Source organism: Saccoglossus kowalevskii, chromosome 2 (assembly GCF_978046115.1).
Source record: "Saccoglossus kowalevskii chromosome 2, keSacKowa6.1, whole genome shotgun sequence".
In the NCBI taxonomy this organism is placed as follows: Eukaryota; Metazoa; Hemichordata; class Enteropneusta; family Harrimaniidae; genus Saccoglossus; species Saccoglossus kowalevskii.
In genome coordinates, this window is record NC_140642.1 from 12,579,914 (window position 1) to 12,602,430 (window position 22,517).

The 22,517-nt window shown below is 35.5% G+C and overlaps 1 protein-coding gene across 3 annotated transcripts in view; it reads right to left on the reverse strand.

Annotated features, from left to right (window-relative positions):
• The window catches only part of LOC100329032 (hypoxia inducible factor), a 51,573-nt gene that overhangs the window by 23,322 nt on the left and 5,734 nt on the right, over window positions 1-22,517 (reverse strand). For 2 of the 3 annotated variants that reach the window (XM_085491519.1, XM_085491512.1), the window contains exon 2: window positions 17,370-17,575. In XM_085491519.1, the coding sequence (XP_085347645.1) occupies window positions 17,370-17,575 (206 nt within the window). Of the gene's footprint in view, window positions 1-17,369; window positions 17,576-18,905; window positions 18,990-22,517 lie in introns of those variants that run through there. The other variant, XM_085491520.1, reaches the window with a different exon arrangement.

Here is a 22,517-nt window from a genome sequence, read left to right on the forward strand (position 1 = left end):
CACATGTCAAACAGCAGTGAAAACAGCACAGAAAACTGCATGTCAAACAGCAGTGAAAACAGCACAGAAAACCGCATGTCAAACAGCAGTGAAAACAGCACAGAAAACCGCATGTCAAACAGCAGTGAAAACAGCACAGAAAACCACATGTCAAACAGCAGTGAAAACAGCACAGAAAACGGCATGTCAAACAGCAGTGAAAACAGCACAGAAAACCGCATGTCAAACAGCAGTGAAAACAGCACAGAAAACCGCATGTCAAACAGCATTGAAAACAGCACAGAAAACCACATGTCAAACAGCAGTGAAAACAGCACAGAAAACCGCATGTCAAACAGCAGTGAAAACAGCATGTCAAACAGCAGTGAAAACAGCAGTGAAAACAGCATGTCAAACAGCAGTGAAAACAGCATGTCAAACAGCAGTGAAAACAGCAGTGAAAACAGCATGTCAAACAGCAATGAAAACAGCACAGAAAACCGCATGTCAAACAGCAGTGAAAACAGCACAGAAAACCACATGTCAAACAGCAGTGAAAACAGCACAGAAAACGGCATGTCAAACAGCAGTGAAAACAGCACAGAAAACCGCATGTCAAACAGCAGTGAAAACAGCACAGAAAACCGCATGTCAAACAGCATTGAAAACAGCACAGAAAACCACATGTCAAACAGCAGTGAAAACAGCACAGAAAACCGCATGTCAAACAGCAGTGAAAACAGCATGTCAAACAGCAGTGAAAACAGCAGTGAAAACAGCATGTCAAACAGCAGTGAAAACAGCATGTCAAACAGCAGTGAAAACAGCAGTGAAAACAGCATGTCAAACAGCAGTGAAAACAGCACAGAAAACCGCATGTCAAACAGCAGCCCCATGTAATTGGACAAATGCTGGATGAGAACAAAAAAACAAAAGCAAATAGGAAGCATGCTGTTTTTTTCCTGTTCATACACTACTATAGGAGGCCTGTATTACGAGAAGATTATATTGTTACATCCTACAAATTGTCTTATTTCTCTTACTCAGGAATAATACAAAACTTATTGGAAAAGATGTACACGCATACCAGGTAAACAAAAATACTCTAGAGTAACTGAGAAGCAAATATAAACCAACAATTGAGTGTATTGTATACTGATTCATTAAAATACGACCGATTTTCCAACAGATACACACCTGTAATGTACATACCCTAATACACTAATAGAAAACATAGTTGAACTCTGGTGACCTTGCCCTTTGTTATATAATATAATTCCCTTTATCATAGTTTGTTTCAATATAAATATGCATTGTCATAATTAATTTTGAATACAAACAAGTTTTGGGGTTGAACCAACAGTGGGGAATCAGTCTACCGAAAGTCCTTAAAAGATGTAAATATCTTACAAAAACATTGGTGCCTTATTTGTTTAATTATTTTAAGTAACATAATTTCCAGCTTTATTGAAAGTAATTGAGATATTTTAGAATAAAAACAAATGTCTCATTGCAAAAAAAAAGTGCTGCATTTAGATGTGAATAGATTCATAAAACATGCAAGATAACAGAAAAATTTAGCTGGCTTTAGTTCAAGTATTTTGTACAGGTGTCTGTCAAAAATGAATGATTCACTGAGACAAATATGAACTGCCTCATTGTGTGACTACTGTATTATATGAAAAGTAAAAAAAAAAACACCCTTTATGAATAGCTATCATGTTGCAAGCTCTGCTTTGTACGCAAATCAACTTAAATAGTTGGTGTCCAGTGGAGGGAGAAGTCAACAGTACTGTTGCCTCCTGAGAAACTACATCTTCAAACACTGCAATCTCTGAAGTGCGTTTTTAAACTAGTATTATAAAAACTCTATCATTCTGTACTAATAGCTGAAACATATTCCTGTGAGTTTTCATTTGTCAAATGAACTGTTTGTCAAATACAGAATACATATATTTTAGAATAATTTTCTTTTTAAAATGTGGATGAAATGTTTTGCTTTTAATGTATTTTTTATGTATTGTTTTTGATTTGATAACTTTTGACTAAACAGATTTTCTATTAGCTTCAGATCTTGATCAAAGTTTGGCACCCAGTTCATAGGAGTGCTTATATTGATTTTCTGACATCTTGTTTTCTGTAAAGATTTTATTGGTAGGTTTGCAAATGTGTATCAGACTGTGCAATCTCTCCATGAGTTGGTTTTGAAACCCAGTTTGGGATTCTGAGATACATTACCAAGGATATTATTACAAGATAAATCATTTGCTTCATTGAACACATACAACAATGCATATTTCCACTGAGATCAGTGACCTTTGATGTGTATCACCAGTGATCAGTCAAGTAGAAACAGTCAAAATATTTTATTAGATTTTCTCAATTTTTGCATGATATTTTCATACAGGACATCTGTTGTTCAAACTCAGGGAAGACTTTATACTGATGAATAAGGTGACCAAGTTTGATAAAGTTTGGAATAGAATTAGTAAAGTTATTATGCACACAATAACAATTATTAACGACGACGACGACAACAACAACGACGACGACAACGCCGGACAAAATTTTTCCCTTAATATACCTTTCCCTTCCATCTTTGATGGTACGGGCAAGGTAAAAATACAGTATCTTATGTTCATTTCAAGAGCCAGAGCTCATTTTCATTTCATAGAATAGATTACACTGCTACTTAATGTATTCATGCACACTGTGGCGCCCTCCATCGATGGCTCCAAAACCCCCCTCCCACACACACATACACTCAAGGTAGGAGCCATTAGCAGAAGACTACAACTTATGCCACTGTGTCCACAATATGTAAGCATGCAATTCATGTTAATAATTTCAAATGAAAACAAAATGCTATCAGTATCATTTACTGTAATTTGAGCCATGCAACTTCAGCAATCAGAAACCACACCATATATGAAATATGCAAATTATGAATGTATTCAACTTCATAACCTCTGAAAGACAGTATCTAGGTAATGAGAACAAGGGCAGTATCCTCAACAATGGATTGCGGAATGCACACACAATTAACCAGGTACATATGTACTAACGTCACCGGTGCTGTGCTTGCACAAGACGTACATGTATATACCTATATCTACTAAAATTCAGGGTAAATGCTTTTAGTAAACAGGCCACTACAAAACACGATATGCTTTTTAGCAAAGTGTACCAACGGGCAGAACACAAGTTGGTTGGTATGGCAGGAATTCTGAGTTCATAGAGGTCATGGTACGTTTTGCTAGACAATACGAGCGCGAGAACACACACGGTAGAAGACAAACACTGGGCCTATCCAAAAAAACATGGGACAATACTATACAAACAAATTTAAAACTTGACATCAACCTGCAAATTCATGTGTATATCAATACATATATACAGAAAAAATAATGTTATATAGTTTTTTTCCCTAAAATGGCAAAGTCGCTGTCAAGGATGCATTCAAATTTTGTGTACACAAACAAAGTACACTTGTATTGTATATGTCGTGTGGGACCCATAGTAAGAACATATGGTGTAACAACAATAGCATTTTTTATTATAAAAAGGAAAAGAAATTAAATGATATATTAGGTAAACAAATTTCACCCTCTTCCCGGTGTCCCCAACCCTCACCCAATTTTAAATGGTCCATACCAGGTGTGGTTAATAATGTTGTTTACAAGGCAGAAAGTATCCAAAATAAAACAGAGTGAACCCTTTAAATGTCAATGTACCCTATTTGCACTCTCTAAAGTATCATATATGTTAAAGCGAGAGGGTCGTAACCTGCGCAAGCGCAGGAATTGAGTCCCAAGCGACGATAACACACGCTAAAAATGCAAAGGCTCTTGGATAGACGCTTGTTTGTAAACAATGACACGCTATGACCATCTGACGCATGCGCAGGTGACGACTCCCCGGCTTTAAATGACAGAGGTGTATCTATGCTCAAAATGAATTGCATTTTAAAAGTCCAGGATAATTTTTTTTTTTTTACATATGCACTTCCATGGAAGCTGTGCTTCTCATAGCACACAAAATCAAAGAAAGCTTAGAAAGAACTCCCGTGTGCGAGTTTTGGAGACACATTAAAAATTAATTCAAAATTACTTATACTTGAGATATTGATGGAATAGCTGAAAACTAATTATGCAAATAAGGTAACTAATATGAACAGATTTAAGTGTAAAACTAAAGGTCTGCACAATGTACCAAGTTTCATTGGAATGTGATTAGAACCCAAAAAATATTAATTATTATGCTAATTAGAGAATTAATATGAACAGATTTTAACCCAAAATTAATCAGGCTGTCTATTGTCCTAGAGCATTTATGTACCAAGTTTTATTCAAATGCGATGATCAATACTTGAGATATCAGTATTAATTAATTATGTTAATTAGGTGATTAAGAAGCATAAATATTTACCAAAAACTAATATGGTGCATAGTCTGAGGTTCATTGAAATGTGATGGGTACTCTTTAAAAGTTTCATTGAAATTCAATGAGTGGTTTTTAGACATCAGTGCAACAGCCATAGAACAGCAAAAAATTAACTAATTATGCAAATTAGGTAATTAATAGGCACAATTATTTATCCCAAAATTAATCAGGTCTCTGCATAGTCCTAGAAAAAATGTCGCAAGTCTCATTGAAATGTGATGATAAGTACTTGAGATATCAGGTGAAAAGCTGAAAATTAACTAATTATGCTAATAAGGTGATTAATATGCACAAATATTTTACCCAAAAACTAATTAGGTCTCTGCACATTCCTCAAGTAACTATGTACCACGTTCCATTGAAACGTGATCATTCCTACTCGAAATATCAAAAGCTGAAAATTAATTAATTATGCAAATTAGGTAATTAATATGTACTGATATTACCCTAAAAACTATCAGGTCTGTGCAGTGTCATATGACACCTATGTACCAAGTTTTATTGAAATGTTATGATTAGTACTTGAGATATCAGTGGAAAAGCCGAAAATTGATTAATCATTATGTAAATTAGGTAATTAATAATATTAACAGATTTTTACCCAAAACTAATCAAATCTGCGCATTAGTTTAGAGCATCCATGTGCCAAGTTTCATTGAAATCCAATGAATGGTTCTTCAAAAATCAGTGGAACAGTCATAGAACAGCTTAAAATCAGTTAATTATCATGCAAATTAGGTAATTAATATTCATATATTTTTACCCAAAACTAATCAAATCTGCGCACTAGTTCAGAGCATCCATGTGCCAAATTTCATCAAAATCCAATTAATGGTTCTTCAGATATCAGTGGAACAGTCTTGAAAGAGCTAAAAATCAGCTAATTATCATGAATTAGGTAATTAATATTCATAAATTTTTACCAAAACCTAATCAACTCTGCGCATTATCCCAGAGTATCTATTTACCAAGTTTCACCAAAATTTGATTAGTGGTTCTTGAGATAACGGTGGAACAAAAAAAGTGACATACATACATACATACATACAGACATGGTAACTACAAAGACTCCCTTTTGTGCTTCGCACACGGGAGTCAAAAATGTACAGAGAAACATCAACAACTTTTAACTCAATGCTATATATTAAGTCATCAGTTGAAAAATAAATAATTTCCCAAGGCAATATATTATTATTAATTTTCAAAAATTAAGTAACCTTGTCTATGGATGACATACCAAGAACATAATAATCTAGAATCACTAGATTATGTAGCAGCTGCCACTCTATTATTATACTTTGGTAATACCACCATCCTTTGGGTATGTTAGTAGTTGTTCTTGATATGATGCAACTATGGTGAGAAAAATTAAACAATTTAGTCCAGTAAATGACAATAATTAATCAATTGTATTACTAGCAATTATCTTAGTGTTATTGCATGGGAGCATCCGACCTTCAATCAAAGGCATTATAAAAAAACAATGAATGTTGTGAACAACGGCATAAAACAAACGACATTGTAAAAGTCAACGAAATATGTCGATATGTTTTAATGGTAGCCAAACTACCTTAAACAAGACGTCAGACAAGTACTGTAAAATGGTGGTCGACGACAAAGAATTCTTGCAATAAAAACGTTATTCAATTGTAGACGAGACAAAGACAGTAAATGTTTTACGCTTTCGAGTATGACCAAATAAGCAAAGTAGTAAATAACAGTGGCGCCACGGTGCTTTAGACACTCGACAACAGTTTGAAATACTTAACCATGTATACGGAATGATTTACTTGCATGTTCAATGTGTAATTGCATAATCTTGAGAAATATTAAATTTGCTCTATTAAAAAGTAGTGTTTGTCACGCTGCATTATGTTCTCTTTATGTCAACTTTTGTCAAACAAAACACAATTTTCTTCTTTTTTACTACATGTTTCCACCTTTCAAAGAATACATGTGATGGACATGGAAATGAATTATGAAATATTAAAATGGTGTATATTGTGTTATTACTTCTAAAAGTGTATGGTATGCCATAGGGTCGGTAATGGAGTGGGGGTGGCTTAAAATGTATTATTTCATTAAATTATTCATGTGCAACTCAAACATGACCAAGATTTATGCAATAAGAATCAAATGTGTAGAAATAACTAGCTACTTTATAAGGAAATGTTTCCACAGAATTTGCAGTACGAGAATTGATGAGATGGGATATTGCTAAACATAACTAGAGACATATATGCAGCGGCATAGGCACTTTTTCTTAAATATTTTGTCAGTTTTGGCTCCACACTGTTCAGAGGCCAAATGACAAGTGAAAGTTTTAAAGACATAAAAGTCATTTTCACAGTCACAGAAATTAAGATTAAAAGTAAAGGTTTGACGTAGGAGAAACAGGTAAGAAACAAAATGGCTGCCAGCCATCCATCTTGAATTGGATCTTGACAAAATAAGTATGTGTACCTACAATCCAGTGTGAAATGGTTGCCAGTCGGCCATATTTAATCAAGTGAAAACAAAATGCATGTGCATATGTATGGTGCATATATGGTCTTGGTACAAAGTTTGATGCATGTCCAACATATGAATCTGGACAGATGGGTAGGCAGAACCCGAATTACGTCTGAATGGGGGCTAAAAATTAAGATGCAATGGAGAGTTCAGGAGCATTCTTCTTAGTTTCAGTTTTTAGTTGGTCAGGGAGTATCAAAAGAAACTAGTTTTGGCAGGTCTGGTGTGAGAAACTCAATACATTTCACCCTCAGATCTGTTGCAGTTGCCTCACAAGTATGGCAAAGTTCATATCACTGGTACCGGTAGGTGGTAACATTGTGCAAGATAAATGATGTCATCATTTAAAGAAATCTTCTCATTATTCTGTACTAGGGCATGGTACAGACACAGCCCAGAGAATTTATAATTGTACAGTGCTGCTAATGATAGATGAAAGGAGTCAGAGGGGTATCATGAAACTGTTACTAGACAGTCCACGACAATTACAACATCATCCACAATAGTCAGGGGGTATCATGAAACTGTTACTAGACAGTCTTCGACAATTACAACATCATCCACAATAGTCAGGGGGGGTATCATGAAACTGTTGTTTGGTAGTTTAATTAATTAGAGATTAATAATTTGGAGATTAACAAAAAACATCATTTTAAAAGTACCGAGAGGGGGTGTCATGGAACTGTTATTCGATAGTTTGCAATAATTTAGAGATTTCAAAAGTAGCCAAAGGGGGGTGCCATGAAACTGTTATCAAATAGTAAGAGACAAGAACATCATTTTTCTAAAGGTACGTGTAGCAGATGGGTTTATGACAGACATATTTAAAGTACATATTTTACCAAGTATCCATCACCGATACAGCACATGTTTTTAATTTCACAATAGCAGAAAATGGAGATGACAGTAAAGTCTCCCCAGTGTATTTGTTATACCTGCCATAGATTTACACACCACTTAATTAAAAATTCCTTTTTTTTCCTATATCTGTGCATTACCCATAGTTTTTTTTTTATAAATTTCAGTTATGTGGTTCAGATAGACAAGCTATTTGACCAAAAACCTGGCAAACGCAACAATGGTTGATTAGCTTTCACCATAGAAGTTAGCAATATATTTTGATTCTGATTAGATCATTTTTTTGCTATTCAATATTTTTTTGTCACTTAAGGAAGACTAGATCAGATTCTTGACTGATAAAATCGCTCAAAATCCAACATGTTTGTTTTTTTCTAATCTCAGCACACTATTGATTGACTACAAATGTCAGTCTTCGGTTGCCATGGCAATAGTCTGCTACAAATACAGCACTAATCGTAATTCATATTTTGCATCAATTAAAGCATAATTTTCATTACTTTATAATATTAACTGTTCATACAAGTATTGAGGGTTGTGTAGTCATGGCAACATGACATAGAGATAAGTATCAAATGCACATGACTGTTATCATCAACAATCTCTTAAGCCAGCAGAAAAGCTCAATATTAAGAAATTACCCATGCAAATATTAGAAATGGAGGCTGTTTTGTCATTTTTTTTTATCAGGACAGACAGACATGGTAATACTTGTAAAATGGTTATTTATTTTTTAATCTATTTATTTATCTATTTATTTATTTATCACTCGAGCAAACAAACACACATCAAAAGTGAGGATGAATGACATGCTTATAACTAGCGAGCCAAATGAGAGGAAATAGAGGACTTTTAAAAGCCATGTTGTGGAAGTGGAAAACATTATCCATCCTTCACAGATACATTAGACTCATGTCAGCAGACATGCATGAAATTGAACAAAGTGCCAGGGGTTGCAAAGGAAGTGTAGCAATCCGAACTTGACAGAACAGCGCTGTCGGGGAAAAGAACACAAAAAGTTACATTCAACCAATGGCACTTGTGGAGAAAGACAACATCCAAGGACAAACTGTCATTGCTGTATATCGATCAAAAGAATATGACTTTTCTTCCAAGAAAACTGATTATGACGTCAGATATCAAAGTTGATTTTAAAGATGAAGACAACGACAAGCAAAATCTTTCGACCTAGAACACACGACGTGATTAGATTTACAGGCACCAGTAAAAAGTTAGAACTGTTAGCAGTGACAGTTTAAATATAGTTCAACTTTTCAATATGCACTGCCTCAACCGAGAGCAGTGCAGCTTTTACATTGTATGTAATAACATAAATTATCCACAGATAGAATACAGCTGTAGAACATATAGAGCTTGTCAGACATATAGTATGATTACTTCAATGTGTGTCTACTTGATTGCTGAAAATAGTTCCTGTACATATACTGGTATATATATATTAGTTGGTATGCAGGCAGGCAGGCAAGCATTTAGGTAACCCGGACATAATGTCAATGCTGCTTTCCAGTGAACAATATGTTACGACAGATGGATACGATGCATTACTATTACGTATTTAGTGAATTGTGTCATGTTGAATGGCGTATCTGCATTCTTACCTTATTAGGAAATGCAAATTGTGAGGATGAGTAATGACGTGAAATTTCTCACTTGGACCTTACTTTCTATTCAAAGCAAGTGAGATCGTTCTATTCGCCCAAATCAAGACCCAGAAGTGATAATTACAACACTCCTAATCCATGCTAATTTGAAGAGATTTTAATAGCATAGCTTTCCTCACACTCACATTACCCTGTTCAGGAGAGCTATTTCTAGCTTGCATAGCACGTACTTCAAATTATTATTTCCTGTCCATAAAACGCTATACGAACGTGTTTCAAAGTATTACAAACTTGTTTGAATGTTTCCCTTATTTAGAAATTGTGCGTCACACCATTTTTTCTTTGTTTATTTCAGATTCCGTAGTTCTCTTAAGCTGTGGTGGAAACTAAATGCGAATGTTCGTACAGTGCTAATAATTTATCATTGCCATTTTGGGCTGTTATCTCTTGTTGAATTATTACAAGCAGGGAAAAATATAATAATAACATGTTATCATAAGAATACGACAGCAAAGTATAAACTCAGGCAGTATGGTGACGCATCAACCTCAATCGTGTAACAATCAATACGATCACCGCACTGCGCTGCCTTCATGAACACATTAAAGTGCCTGTGAAATGGCTGCTATTTTCATGTCTAAAATTATCAATTGATACTTAAATATTATTAATTTTTATGTTTCTAAGCATGAATTATTTTTTTAAGTGATAAAATGTGTTTTAAACTCAGTCTACGGCAACTTTATTTTTGTGTATTTTAAAACGAGGCTCCTCATTAGCTTCTCATTTGCATACAGAAATTCCCCTTGTGACGTCAGAAAGGGAAGTCGCATGGCAGCTTGCATTGCCGATACGTGTAAATAAGGCAAATTTCTTGTGCAGTTTTCTCGTCTTTGACTAAATTGTCGCTTATGTACTTGTTCGTCGAGGAAGAATGGACCATAATGAACACATACCGGTAGTATCAATTTTTGTTGCATGGGGTTGAGTTAGATGCGAAATATGTCCGTTCTGGTGTAGCTGGTCACCGTGATCGTCACCGACACCGGCGCACGTTTGTACACTGCTGCTGGACAAAATAGAATTTGACGTCGGAATTATCTCGTTATTTAGCAGGTTACTAGGCACGTCACTACACTGTTTTATTTCATCGATCGTCCGAGTAAAACTTTCAAAATTAAAATAAAAGAGAACATATTTTGACATTCTAAACATTAGACTAAAGTGATCACTATAAAATAAATGACAGACGCGTGGAAATAAATTGACATTTTGTTGAAATAGATGAACGCGTTGGGTCACGGCGAGGGCAAGTGCGTTAAAAGCGACGTTTAATTGGATTACAAAAATAATCGAGATCGACACACATACAGATAAATTCAGAGTGGATTCGAGTTAGCTTGATCCATGGCGCGATTGTCATAATTATAACATCGTATTAAAACTTTATTTGGTGGAAACACATTGACCAAGCCCGGTTTCTTATTTCATAAATTATTACGCAGACCAAGCTGCAAGCATGGAGGTAAAAAAGAACAGAGGTGTGAATTCGACATTCAACACCAATCACCAAACAATTCAGAAACTTTTAGCCTTCGAAAATGGAAACAGTTAGCAGTGTGTAAGGGCTGTGTAATTTCCTGTTTGTCTGACGCTTCGTTTTCGTGTCACTGTCAAAAAAAGTCAACTGATTTGAAACACTTGCCGGACGTCTTTCTCTCTTCAGAAATCCGCCTCGGTGATCATGGGCTGGTCCAGAATCTATTTCTTTCAAAAGTGTTGCGCCAGGTTTACGCATTTCTCTTTAAACCTAGTCGGTTTTTTTATGGACGAAAACAGTTGAATGAATCTAAGGTTAAGTGATGTCGCACCTTCGGATCGATTAGAAACGTGTGAATACATACACTATGGCTATACGTTTCACTGCAACTGGCCACAACAACATCTAAAAACTCTCTCAAAAAAAAAAAAAACGCCGATCGAAAAATGTATATTGTTTAAAAGTATACTGAACGACCAGTGTTATTATGGCTCAGGGGTATGACTTCCTCTCACATTTTGTCATTTGGTGGCGCACTTTCGGCGAGAGTCGGAAATCCGGAAACAGTCGACCGTTTCAGGATAGGTGGGCGTGGCTACAACACGAGAAATATCCCAAATTTACTTGGATACGAGTAATCATTTTCAGCAAAAAAACCAATAACTACCCTTTTCAGTGGGACACAGATCTAAAATGGGAAACGTGAGGATGGGCATTGCACAGGCACTTTAAGGTATTCTCACGATAACCTCAAAATATAGTGCATATAAGCAATGTGCCTAGTCCTGTGCATGGGCGGTAATAATACATAGTGCCTTTAGTGCATTCTTTGTAATAACCTCATATTACATGTATTCAAATTCAGGAAATTGTCAGTATTCTTATGGCTTCATCTTAAGTATGAAGTGTTTCCCCTGAATAACGAACATTAATAATAGAACATAGTGGGAGGATAGGTCTTTCCACATATGCTAGTCACAGTGAGCAAGCGTGTCCTGGTGATGGCCACTATATAGCACAAGACACCTCAATACAATAAGAGGAACACTTACAAACGTCCATTCATAACACTTGGATGACTCATTTTAATAACAGCAATAGGGTGAGCAATTCACCACACATAAATCCCTTTAATATACTTTTCTTTACTCCATATTTATTTTAACAGTGAAGTGAATTGATCTTAGTCTGATTAGGCTTACCCGGAGTGTTTCAATTCTAAAGAATAACACAATTTTAATCAGTTTCCTAAAGTACTCAGTGATACTTTAGAGCGAGAATCAAATCCTTAACTTCGCATTGTTCTTAAATTAATCCCTTAAACTCAGCATTTCAAAAAATCGAGAGACAAGCGAAGCACACTAGCAATCTGTATTTCAGTTGGTTTCACATTTTCATCAACTGATTTTTCATTTCCGATATTCAGGAACAGTCATTATTTTTTGATCAAGAAAGGAAAGTGGGGAACGAATTGCTATATATCGAGAGAGTTTTATAGTTTTATATTTCCTAGTAAAAGTTAATGACCGTCACTTGACCTCAGATTCACGTTTGATTTGGCTGATTTCATTTTGAAGTAGAGTAGAACAGCAAACAACGTGTAAAGGGCTCTCAACATCTCAGGTAAAACACATCAAAAGTAATTTGGGATAACGTAACATGTGAAAGAGGGAGGAGGGTCATGAGAAAGGAGGAAAGTTTTCTGATTTACAACCTAGTAAATACAAAATACACAAGTTCATATTTTTCAAAATTGAAATCAGCAAAAATGCTACAGAATGGGCAATAAAACTTTCTGTTACATGCCAACAATCGGGCAGAAGCAAGCGAAAGCTAAACAGCCAAAAGCTTCTGGAACGTGCATGTTCGAAACCTCACACCTTCTTCTAGGTTATGAAATGTGCATTATTACGCAAATGACAGAGATGGCCAATAAATGAATTTTTATATTTTATATGTGGTTCTCAAAAGATGCACTTCCAATAAAACAAATATGGTATATCTTCAAATCTTCAGGTTTTGTTTTTCTTGTCTGAGTAAATAATACTGAATTTTTTCTCTTATCTAATATTTCTTCTGGCAAAAATTTAGGGTTCAAGCAAAGGGCTGACCATTAGACATCTCAGAATAAAGGGGGTGAGAGAAGTAATGTTCGGTGGATGGGTTGGTGGAAGAAACAGTATAGACAACTGCCCATAAGCAAGTTTATTGAAGCTGGACTGCAGGTCTTTTTGGAAAATAACTTAGGGAGAACACACAAACAATTTTTTTCAAGGATTCAGATGGTCTACCCCTGAACAAATTGTAGATTAACAGCCGTTCAATGGAACTTTTAGTCTAAAGTAAATTTGCATGATCTTGAGGTCAGGTAAAAACCATCAACATGTACAATGGAGCCAACAAATTTACATATTGTAACATTGTGATCTAGATCCAAAAAAACTGCAGCCATGTGATGCTTCGGTGGTCACACGTAGACAGGGGGCAAAGAGTATCTGGACTGACAGCTAGCAACATTACTCAAGTCTAGTCCACCATACTGGGTTCCCTTATTTGACTTTAGGTTACGCCACTACCATTCATTAGCATCAGTTTATGTAACCAGGCCACTTAAATCCTTGTCATCAAATTGAAACTCCACTCTTCCCACAGATCATTTACATCAAATTTTATTTATAAATAATTTGAGGTTATCACCAGAATACTGCACTGAAGGCAGTACAGCCGGCAATCATACAAACCAGCAGTGAGTTGAGGTTAATGCGATCCCAGACTGCCTAAGTACATACTTTTGCAGTATTCTCCCGATAACCTGATCATTATACATCTTCTGTTTGTAAAAATAATTAAACGAATTGCCAGTCAAACACAAGTCATACTAGCAAGTGTTTACACGATTTTCTGTGATCAAAAACATGTTCAGTTTCTGTGCGCTACTGTGCCCAATGTAAACAAGAACAATTTTGTAAACTAAGAGTGAAAATATTTCCTGAAGATGCAGGTATGGTGGCTTTTCATAAAATTCTAAATTCTACTGCTCTTGCTGCCATATGTTTAATCTACAATGAATCATAACTACATTGTACTAGTATCATCCTTATAATATCCTTCATTGCCCATCAACAGATCAGCATCAAGAGTAAACACAAATATATTTTTAGAAATTCAAAGAATGTAGAAAAAAAATAAAATTAGTATACATCTGTCATGGGAGGGGTGGGGGTCTATATGATATATCAATCTATCCATCTAAAGCCATTGCTGGAAAATACATAGATAATGCATTATTCATTATACTTTGTTAATTGCAAAACAAATTAGGGTGTTGAGAGAGAAGAACACAACAATGTAATATTTATATCATGGAAATTAATTGTTTCTCCATACTGTAACATTACATGTATTATCAAATTTTGTAAAGATAGTTTCCAGAATGATGAATCAATAATTTAAGATAATTAAACTATATACCGATAATCTATAATTATATCAACTTCATATATAACTTGAAGCGGAGGGGTCGTTACCTGTACATGCATGAGAAACGATGTACGCTAAAAACGCAAAGGCTCATGGATAGACGCTTATTTGTAAACAACAACACCCTACGGCATTGTACCACATGTGTAGGTGATGTTAGTACTAGTACCCAGGCACTGGCGGCAAATATGAAATGTTCAACTTTGACATTATTTTGTAACGCCACTTTAAACAATTCAACCACACTTTGACAGTGGCTGCCATCTTAAAAACAGCTGTTCACCTAAACAGCCATTCACGCTGCTCTCAATAAAACTTTCTTGAATATGCGTTAACGGCTACGAAAAACTGTAATTGTAATTTAGACATCAAATTAAATTTTCAAAAAGTGATGCCTAAATTGGAATATTTACAGTATGCGGTGGCAGTGGCTCCTTAACTACATATCCCAATCCGACCACATGAGGACGCTTGGGTCAAAGAAATAAATTAATCTCGTTAAAACTTTATAAAATAACACTTAAATATTGCCTGGTGGTGAATTGTAATTTTCATAACTTCCATAAACCTCCTCTCTTTATTTCACTATGCACTGTGAGTGTCTCATGTTTCTTGTGGTGGGAAGTATTTGATATTATCTGTTATATAGTTTACATCAACCTCTGTGCACCAAACTAAGCATTATTGATATTCTCTCCAATTCTATGTATAATTGTTTTTCACTAATTGATAAAGTTCAAACCAGAACACAAAATAAGACAAACAATATATCCAGGTTAAGGTACACTCTTCGCTGCTTAAATAACAACTATTTGACAACCACTGCTGCTTGGGTGAAAGTTGATATATATTCCGGTCCAAAGTATTTATGTACCTGTTAACTGGACATATTTTTGTTGAACACCATGATCACTGAATTTGCTTGTAATTAATTACAATTTTATAGTCAACAATTTGTTTTTAATAGTGTTCTGAATTTAAGCACGAATGAGATGTCATTTGCATACTGTGAAATAATTTATTTTCACTGGAATTAATTTTCGCTGAAAATACTTCTTGGGTATTTTGTGTGGAATTTATTTTCACTGATTTGTGGCGAGTTCAATGTAAAATATAGGAAAAAAGGTATATTCACTGGATTTTATTTTCACTGAATCACTCCTTCAGCGAAAATAGCGAAAATTAATTCCAAGCGAAAATAAAGTATTTTACAGTATCATTAACATTTTGAACCTCGCAACAAGTGTAATAATTTTCTCTTTTCAAATTTCACAATTTAAAAGCGCTTATCAGTTTAACTTAATTCAACTCAAGCGTAGAAAACAATCCATTGATGCTCAACTTAATAAAGGTGCGCAAGCCAGGACTCTAACAAGAAGACTGGCAATAAGTTCCATCAATCAACGCAATCATAAAGCAACCACATATCAATTACGAAGTCATGTTCAGCTGCCCTTGCTTGCAGTAATGACATCAATTCGACTGACAACTTGTCGATTCAAGCTCATCTTGATACGACATGTGCACTAAATTTATAACAAACTAATCGGAGAAAGCCCAGGTTGAGAAATCAAGGCTGTAGGAGAAATTTCAACTCAACACAATGAAAGTTTGCCAGTTTACCACGTTTCAAAGCCACAGTAATAAGCAGCGCGATACATCTTTCATTAGGATCTATATTTCAAAGCAAAATAATCTTCCTTTGCAGGCATTCTGTAGGCTTGAGTTAGTAATTGTTCAATTTGCACTGATTAATAAGATTAGATTAGTGGAAGAAACCTTCTAAGAGAGACATAACATACTTACATATGTCATAAAATCAAGTTATCTAATTACAATACTATTTCAGTACTTTGTCTGCCAGAATCATTTACTTCCACATTTTGAGTACGGTAAATTACTAAAGGGTCTATTGCCTGACTGAAAATTTAATCCTCCTAATAGAAAAATGCAACTCATTTAGGTCGTCTCTCAGCACTGATACTGTGCTGTAGTGACTAATAGTGTTGCGTCTTACAATAGAAACAAATATATTTGTTTTATGTAAGAAAGCTAAATGCTTACAGATTTATTTTAAAGGTATGCAGCCACAATTTATAAACGCGTGTAATTTCAGCTAAATGTACAAGAGACAAAATTCATGCAGGCCACACAAATATTCCCATTTCAGGGCAACTCACAGCTATGAAAGAACTATGTATCAACATTTTCAGGTTCTGTGTTTTCTAGATTTCATTGAACTTGATAATCGAAAAAACAAAAGCAAATCAAAGCTGTTTCCACTGATCAAAATATAAATCAAATATTGTGACAAGGAAACACAGTATAGAGAATGGTACCATGAACCAATATTATCTCGCCAGTACAGAATAAGACATTAGGAATCACAGAAGTGATCACAGAGGATTCAAGCTAAAATTTGCATATAGTATTTTCTATATTGAAAGCATGTTGGTTTTTACAGGTATGCAGAAGGCAAATTATTGTTTACAAGTTTCAAGCAGTGTTCAGTTTCCCGCTGAGCACTTATCGAACAGCAAATCATAATTTGGAGTGATGGTCATTGATAGCTATAAAGATGGAGACCTTAAAATGAAGATCAAAAAGAATATGTACCACCACCAGAAATTTCAACACATGCGATACTGGAGGAAGATATCTCAGAACAACACATAGCAGGGCTCTAAATTCATGGAGGACTCAACATCCATTGCCCAGATGCCCAAGCCTTGATATTAGTCACATATTGTCTTCACAATTTCAAAGATCGGTGCCCCAAAATACTGATGTTCAATCTTTAACACAGCTACAAGAGAACTCTTATAGACATGACTGATTGAATCGCTCTTAACACCAAATGCCTCAATGCACACAGACACCATGACAGCACAAATACAGTGACACTCTCAAAAAACCAACCAACCAAGCAACCTTACCTGGGCGATTAGTTACTACATCTCCTATAAGACTTCTCATCTTTAAAAAACTTATTGCAAGCCTCATAATGGCAGCTTTATCCAGCTGTGCGCACACATTGTGCGGTAAGGGCAACTCATGGGCCAACTCATAGAAAATTTCCGTTTCCTTGCTACGTCGAAATCTGGCTGCATCTCTTGACTTCTCTTTTCTCTTCTCAGAGTTTCTACAAAATAAGAAAAACGGAATATTATTATCAATTTATCAGTACAAGAGAATACACAACTTAGTTGAAGAGAGATCTTACCTTACAGAAACCATTGAATTTTTGCTATTTGTAGCCATACACTGGGAATCATTTAGGAAAACTTTAGCCACCACAGACTAGCTAGGAAAAGATCACCACGTAGTTCCTGCACTTTACTTTAAACCTTGTCCAAATGAAAACGAAAATACTCTTAAGAGTTTGGCGGCTGACAATGAGCCTAATCTTTTAAACTGATTTACAATGCGTAAAGGAACTCCCGTTCCTATCCATGGGCGAAAATTTTCACTTGATTGGTTCTGAAATGAATGAAGTGTGCAAGCAGTGAAATCAGATCATCAAAACAGCTGACAAGAGGAGCCGGATGATAAATGCAACCAAAATATTCCTGCCTTTCAATTATACATGTACACGCTGATATAAATGATAAATGATAATGACGTCAAACACTGACATTACATTACTGTAAATATGAAATACTATACTTAGCACAACCCACATGGGCGGTACAGAAACATTACATTAACCCCTCCCACTTTCATAAGTTATGATATACAGCAATGTGTCAACTCTTGCGCTAAATATTAATTCATTCTCAAACAATTCTGATTCAATTTCCAAGTTTAAAAAAAAAGAAGAAAAATTGATGCATGTTTGACGAAGACCTATCGAAAGTGAGTATTAGAGGATGCAAGAAACGTCACTTTGAAAACAAAGACCCTGAATCCAAGAAAGGATATCTTTACAGCTCACATGATCAAGTGACTGAGACGGATTGTCTACCGATCATACATGCCAATTTCACGCTTTACAAAAACTAAAACGATCCTCAAATGAGAGAAAAAAGGGGAGCAGAGAGGAGTTAAATTATTTACGAGATACACATACTGCATAGAAGGGAGATGGAGGTACAAACTATAAACAACCTCCACTTATTTTAAAATTTTACATGTATATACCATACAGCCGTGGTCTAAACCACACACCTTTTACATAAATTATAGAGCTCTTTATACATCTTCAAATTGAATCAGTTTTTTTATGACAGGTTTCACATTATAAAGTGAAGCTTCAGGTTCAAGGGCAGGATCATTTGTTATTGCCCATTTCAGTATTTACAGCGGCATTATACCCAATGAACATTACAAGTCTTTCTGAGTGACCGGCTATAAGCTGTCATTATCTCTAAAACAAATTGAATGCTTGTAGGCTGTGATATGATACTCAAAACCTGCCAAGCCTGTTAAGTATGCTACCCAGGGCACAAGAAAAAAAATTGTGTCATAATTACCGTAACAATAACTTCATGCTTTGTACATGTAGCAGGCGAAGAGGAAACTACAGTGATGTTTTGAGAAGACTAATAGCATTTGAGGAACAGACATACAAGTATACCACGTCACACATCCTTACATAATGTAATGAATTATTCATGAGTACCGATAATCAACAATACGACCCAAAACATGAGAGATGTGCACTATCAGCGGCGGCGACGAGAAATACAACAACAGCCCACACTCGGTGCAGCATATATATACTTCTCATTTTGCATAATTATATTTGATCAATGCTATTCTAGTATATAAATATATAAGTAGCAACAGACACGCTCATTAATGAATGATGATTCTCAGACAAGATATAACAACTTTAAAAAATAAAAACTTCAGACTGCAAGAAAAGCTGCTATTTGAAGCCCCTCATAGATGACTGGCAGACATAATTGTACAGGAACAAGTTGTTATGGTGCTCGTTATGATTATGGTCATCATCCTCATCCTGATTATCGGATTTGAGTTCTCACATTGAGTACATGTTAATAATAACGGCATGATTTATAACTACACACATTCAGATTGGAAAACAATTTGACCTACAACCTCTGCCGAGGCATAAAAAACGTACACAGTGAGGTACAAGTTGTTAAAGATAACCTCCGAAATGATAAGTTTTCATCAGAAACCCCATAGTTTGGATACTCTAATTTATCCTCTCCTAATGGACTTTAGTTATCAATCAGTCATTTGACATTATTCCATTTAGTCACTTATTGCTATGGCAACTATAAGAAAGAAGCCTAAAAAGTCCGAGAGCCTTTGGCAGCAGACAAAATATCCGTTTCTTGATGGACAGTTCAAAACTAATAGTGTTCAAGCTCCCTAAAGTAATCTGATTGGAAGAAATGAATAAAGATTGCAGCATTACATGGACGGCCCTTGAAGCCATTGAGAGTGTACTGTGCATACCAACCACTGTGAGAAAGAACAGGGTAGTAGTTTATCATTTGACGATGCGAAGATTACTTCCTGATTTGTGCATTATAGCAAGCTATATTAATAATGGCATCTTATAGTGAGGAAAAATGATGTACCATCGTTACTGCAAACTGCCTACAGACAAACGTTTGCCCTTGTTTTACCACATGGGAAGGAAACTGATTTCACCTTTTTTCCCCACTTAACCTGGATGTAGAAATTGAAGCGCCATAATTCTCGTTTACTCTCGCCTCCAGACGATTTCCATTACGTAGCTCATTTTGAAAATAAAATCACCAACATCTTACATCAGAAAGTCGATTTACTAGAGTCTAGTGCTCTGTTTAAAGCACTAGTATAAAATGTTTGCCATGAATTCATTCCAAGTCCCCCATTCTCCAACCAAATAAAACACTTCAACAACAACAAAAATTTGGGAAACAATTGTTTGATCTTAAGGATTTCAGCATGTGCCAAATACTGTTAATTATTCAAGTTTGTAAAGAAATTACTGTGGTGGTCGAAATCACGCGCGGCCCTCATTCATTAATCTAAACATGATTGATGAAATGCAAGTTGTGCACATGTGTCTGATATTATTCACTACTGTGGTATTAATTATTGTGTTCAGCACAGAAACATACAGAATGCCATTCTTTTTCCAGTAAATGCCCTTACATCTGCATCAGCCGATATTTTTACTTCAAGAATTAGCTGTGCTTGTGTCCATTATCCATCTTTCTTTTAAGTTCACCACTTAAAAGATTTTAGCAACAACTCAACGTTACAAACTTCAATCCTAGTACGTCCTTAGTTCAAGATCCCGACTGTCTATGGGAACTGGCAACACGTTTATTTCTTTCAACACGTGATGACTCGTTTCAGACTTGGCCCAATGCTCTGCATCTCTAGAGATCTCCAACATGAACTAAGCAACTAATAACTGCTTGTAGAACCTTCACATGCAAAGACTAGTATCCTCCCTGGGCCACAGTGGTTCGATAATTCCTTGCTGTGTAAATTATAGATTTGTATTTTCCATTGAAATCTAAATTCCCAAAAGCATACTTACTTCATTTATTATTTAATTATTTGGGAAATAATTATAATAATATAATGAAATGTATCCTATTTCAGTTTTTAAAAAAAAAGATTTAAATTAGTATTCTTTTAATTAACAGCATAACCTATTATGCAAAACATAGCTTTTTTTTTTGAAGTGTGTTGTATTACTTGACATCCTTCACGTCAGGATTTGCGTTCGCTGTCGTTTCGCCAAGTACATTCTCAACCAGAGATGATAACGCATTGTACCAGTGATAATTCCAACAAAGTGTGAACTTCTATGTGTTTTTTTACTCACAACATAAACATAACTCCAAGGCATGTGGCAAAAAAAATGCTCTAAAACAATGTATATAAATCGTAACATCTTTCGGTAAATTTAGATAGAAAGCATCACACTCATCTTGAATGAACTTGTCTTCATGTTGAAGGTTGAAAGTTCATCACTACCATATGTGGATGCCATGAGATCACCCAATAAATTTTGAATTCAAGATTGCATCCATCTTCACCAGCCATGGACCATTTATTCAGCCGAAGCCTCAACATTAACCTTTGGCAGATTTCACCAAGATTTACTGTATGTTATACTCCCTCAAATGATTGTAAGATTCACTTGGACTGATTTGTATTACACAAATTACACAATAAGTCACAATAAAAAGGACACATTACATGGTAAATTTAAAATGATTGAATATAGAAGTCAACGTGTTGCTAGCTTATGATATATAACCTGTGTAGTAAGTTTCATTCCAATCCAACAAAAAACTCTTTCGGTATCAATTGAGTAAGATTTAGCACACACAGACAGATGGACAGATGGACAGACAGACAGACAATTTTTACATGTACGTACTCAAATACAAAATAGGAAAATTAAATTCCAAGCAAAAATAACCTAATTTAGATTTGAACCAATGAGATTCATGAGTAACATCACAAACACAGTATGGAACCCTCTCGACAGAATGTGGTACATGTATCACTTGAAAACCTGATTAAGTAAATCATTTGCAAAGTAGCAAAAAGCAGCCTGGCTTTCTACAAAAACCCCAAGCATAGGTAGAGAGAAGATATGTCAAGTAACCTCATCATGTGGGTGTCATTGTACGTGTCACATTTTGGTGGCAGTCGTTCTTGTGCTAAGTTAAATAGCACCTGGTGGGGTAGAAATTTTCAAGTTTCTGCAGGATTTACTGGGGCACGCTGTAGACGCCGGGGTTCAGATTGGAACTTGCTGTCGGGTCTACGTATCTCTAGGTCAACTACTGTATGGCGAATGTATGCGCTAGACGAGCGGATATCTGCAGTTGATATTAGCAAGGTCAATACAGGAAACATTGGAGAGAGAGAGACAGCTGTTTACGTCGCACTAGTTGCCACTAACTGTGTGGAACCACGCACATTGACCGTCCAGTGTTGAGCCGTATGTGGTGGTGTATAGCGTTTCTGTATAATTTTATTGTAATTTGTATTTATGTATTTGTAAAATAACGCATGATCAGTTGTCGGTTACGGTAGCGTGGCCGGCCGGGTAATTATTGAATTTGTACAGATTAATTTGGTTTGCAATGTGG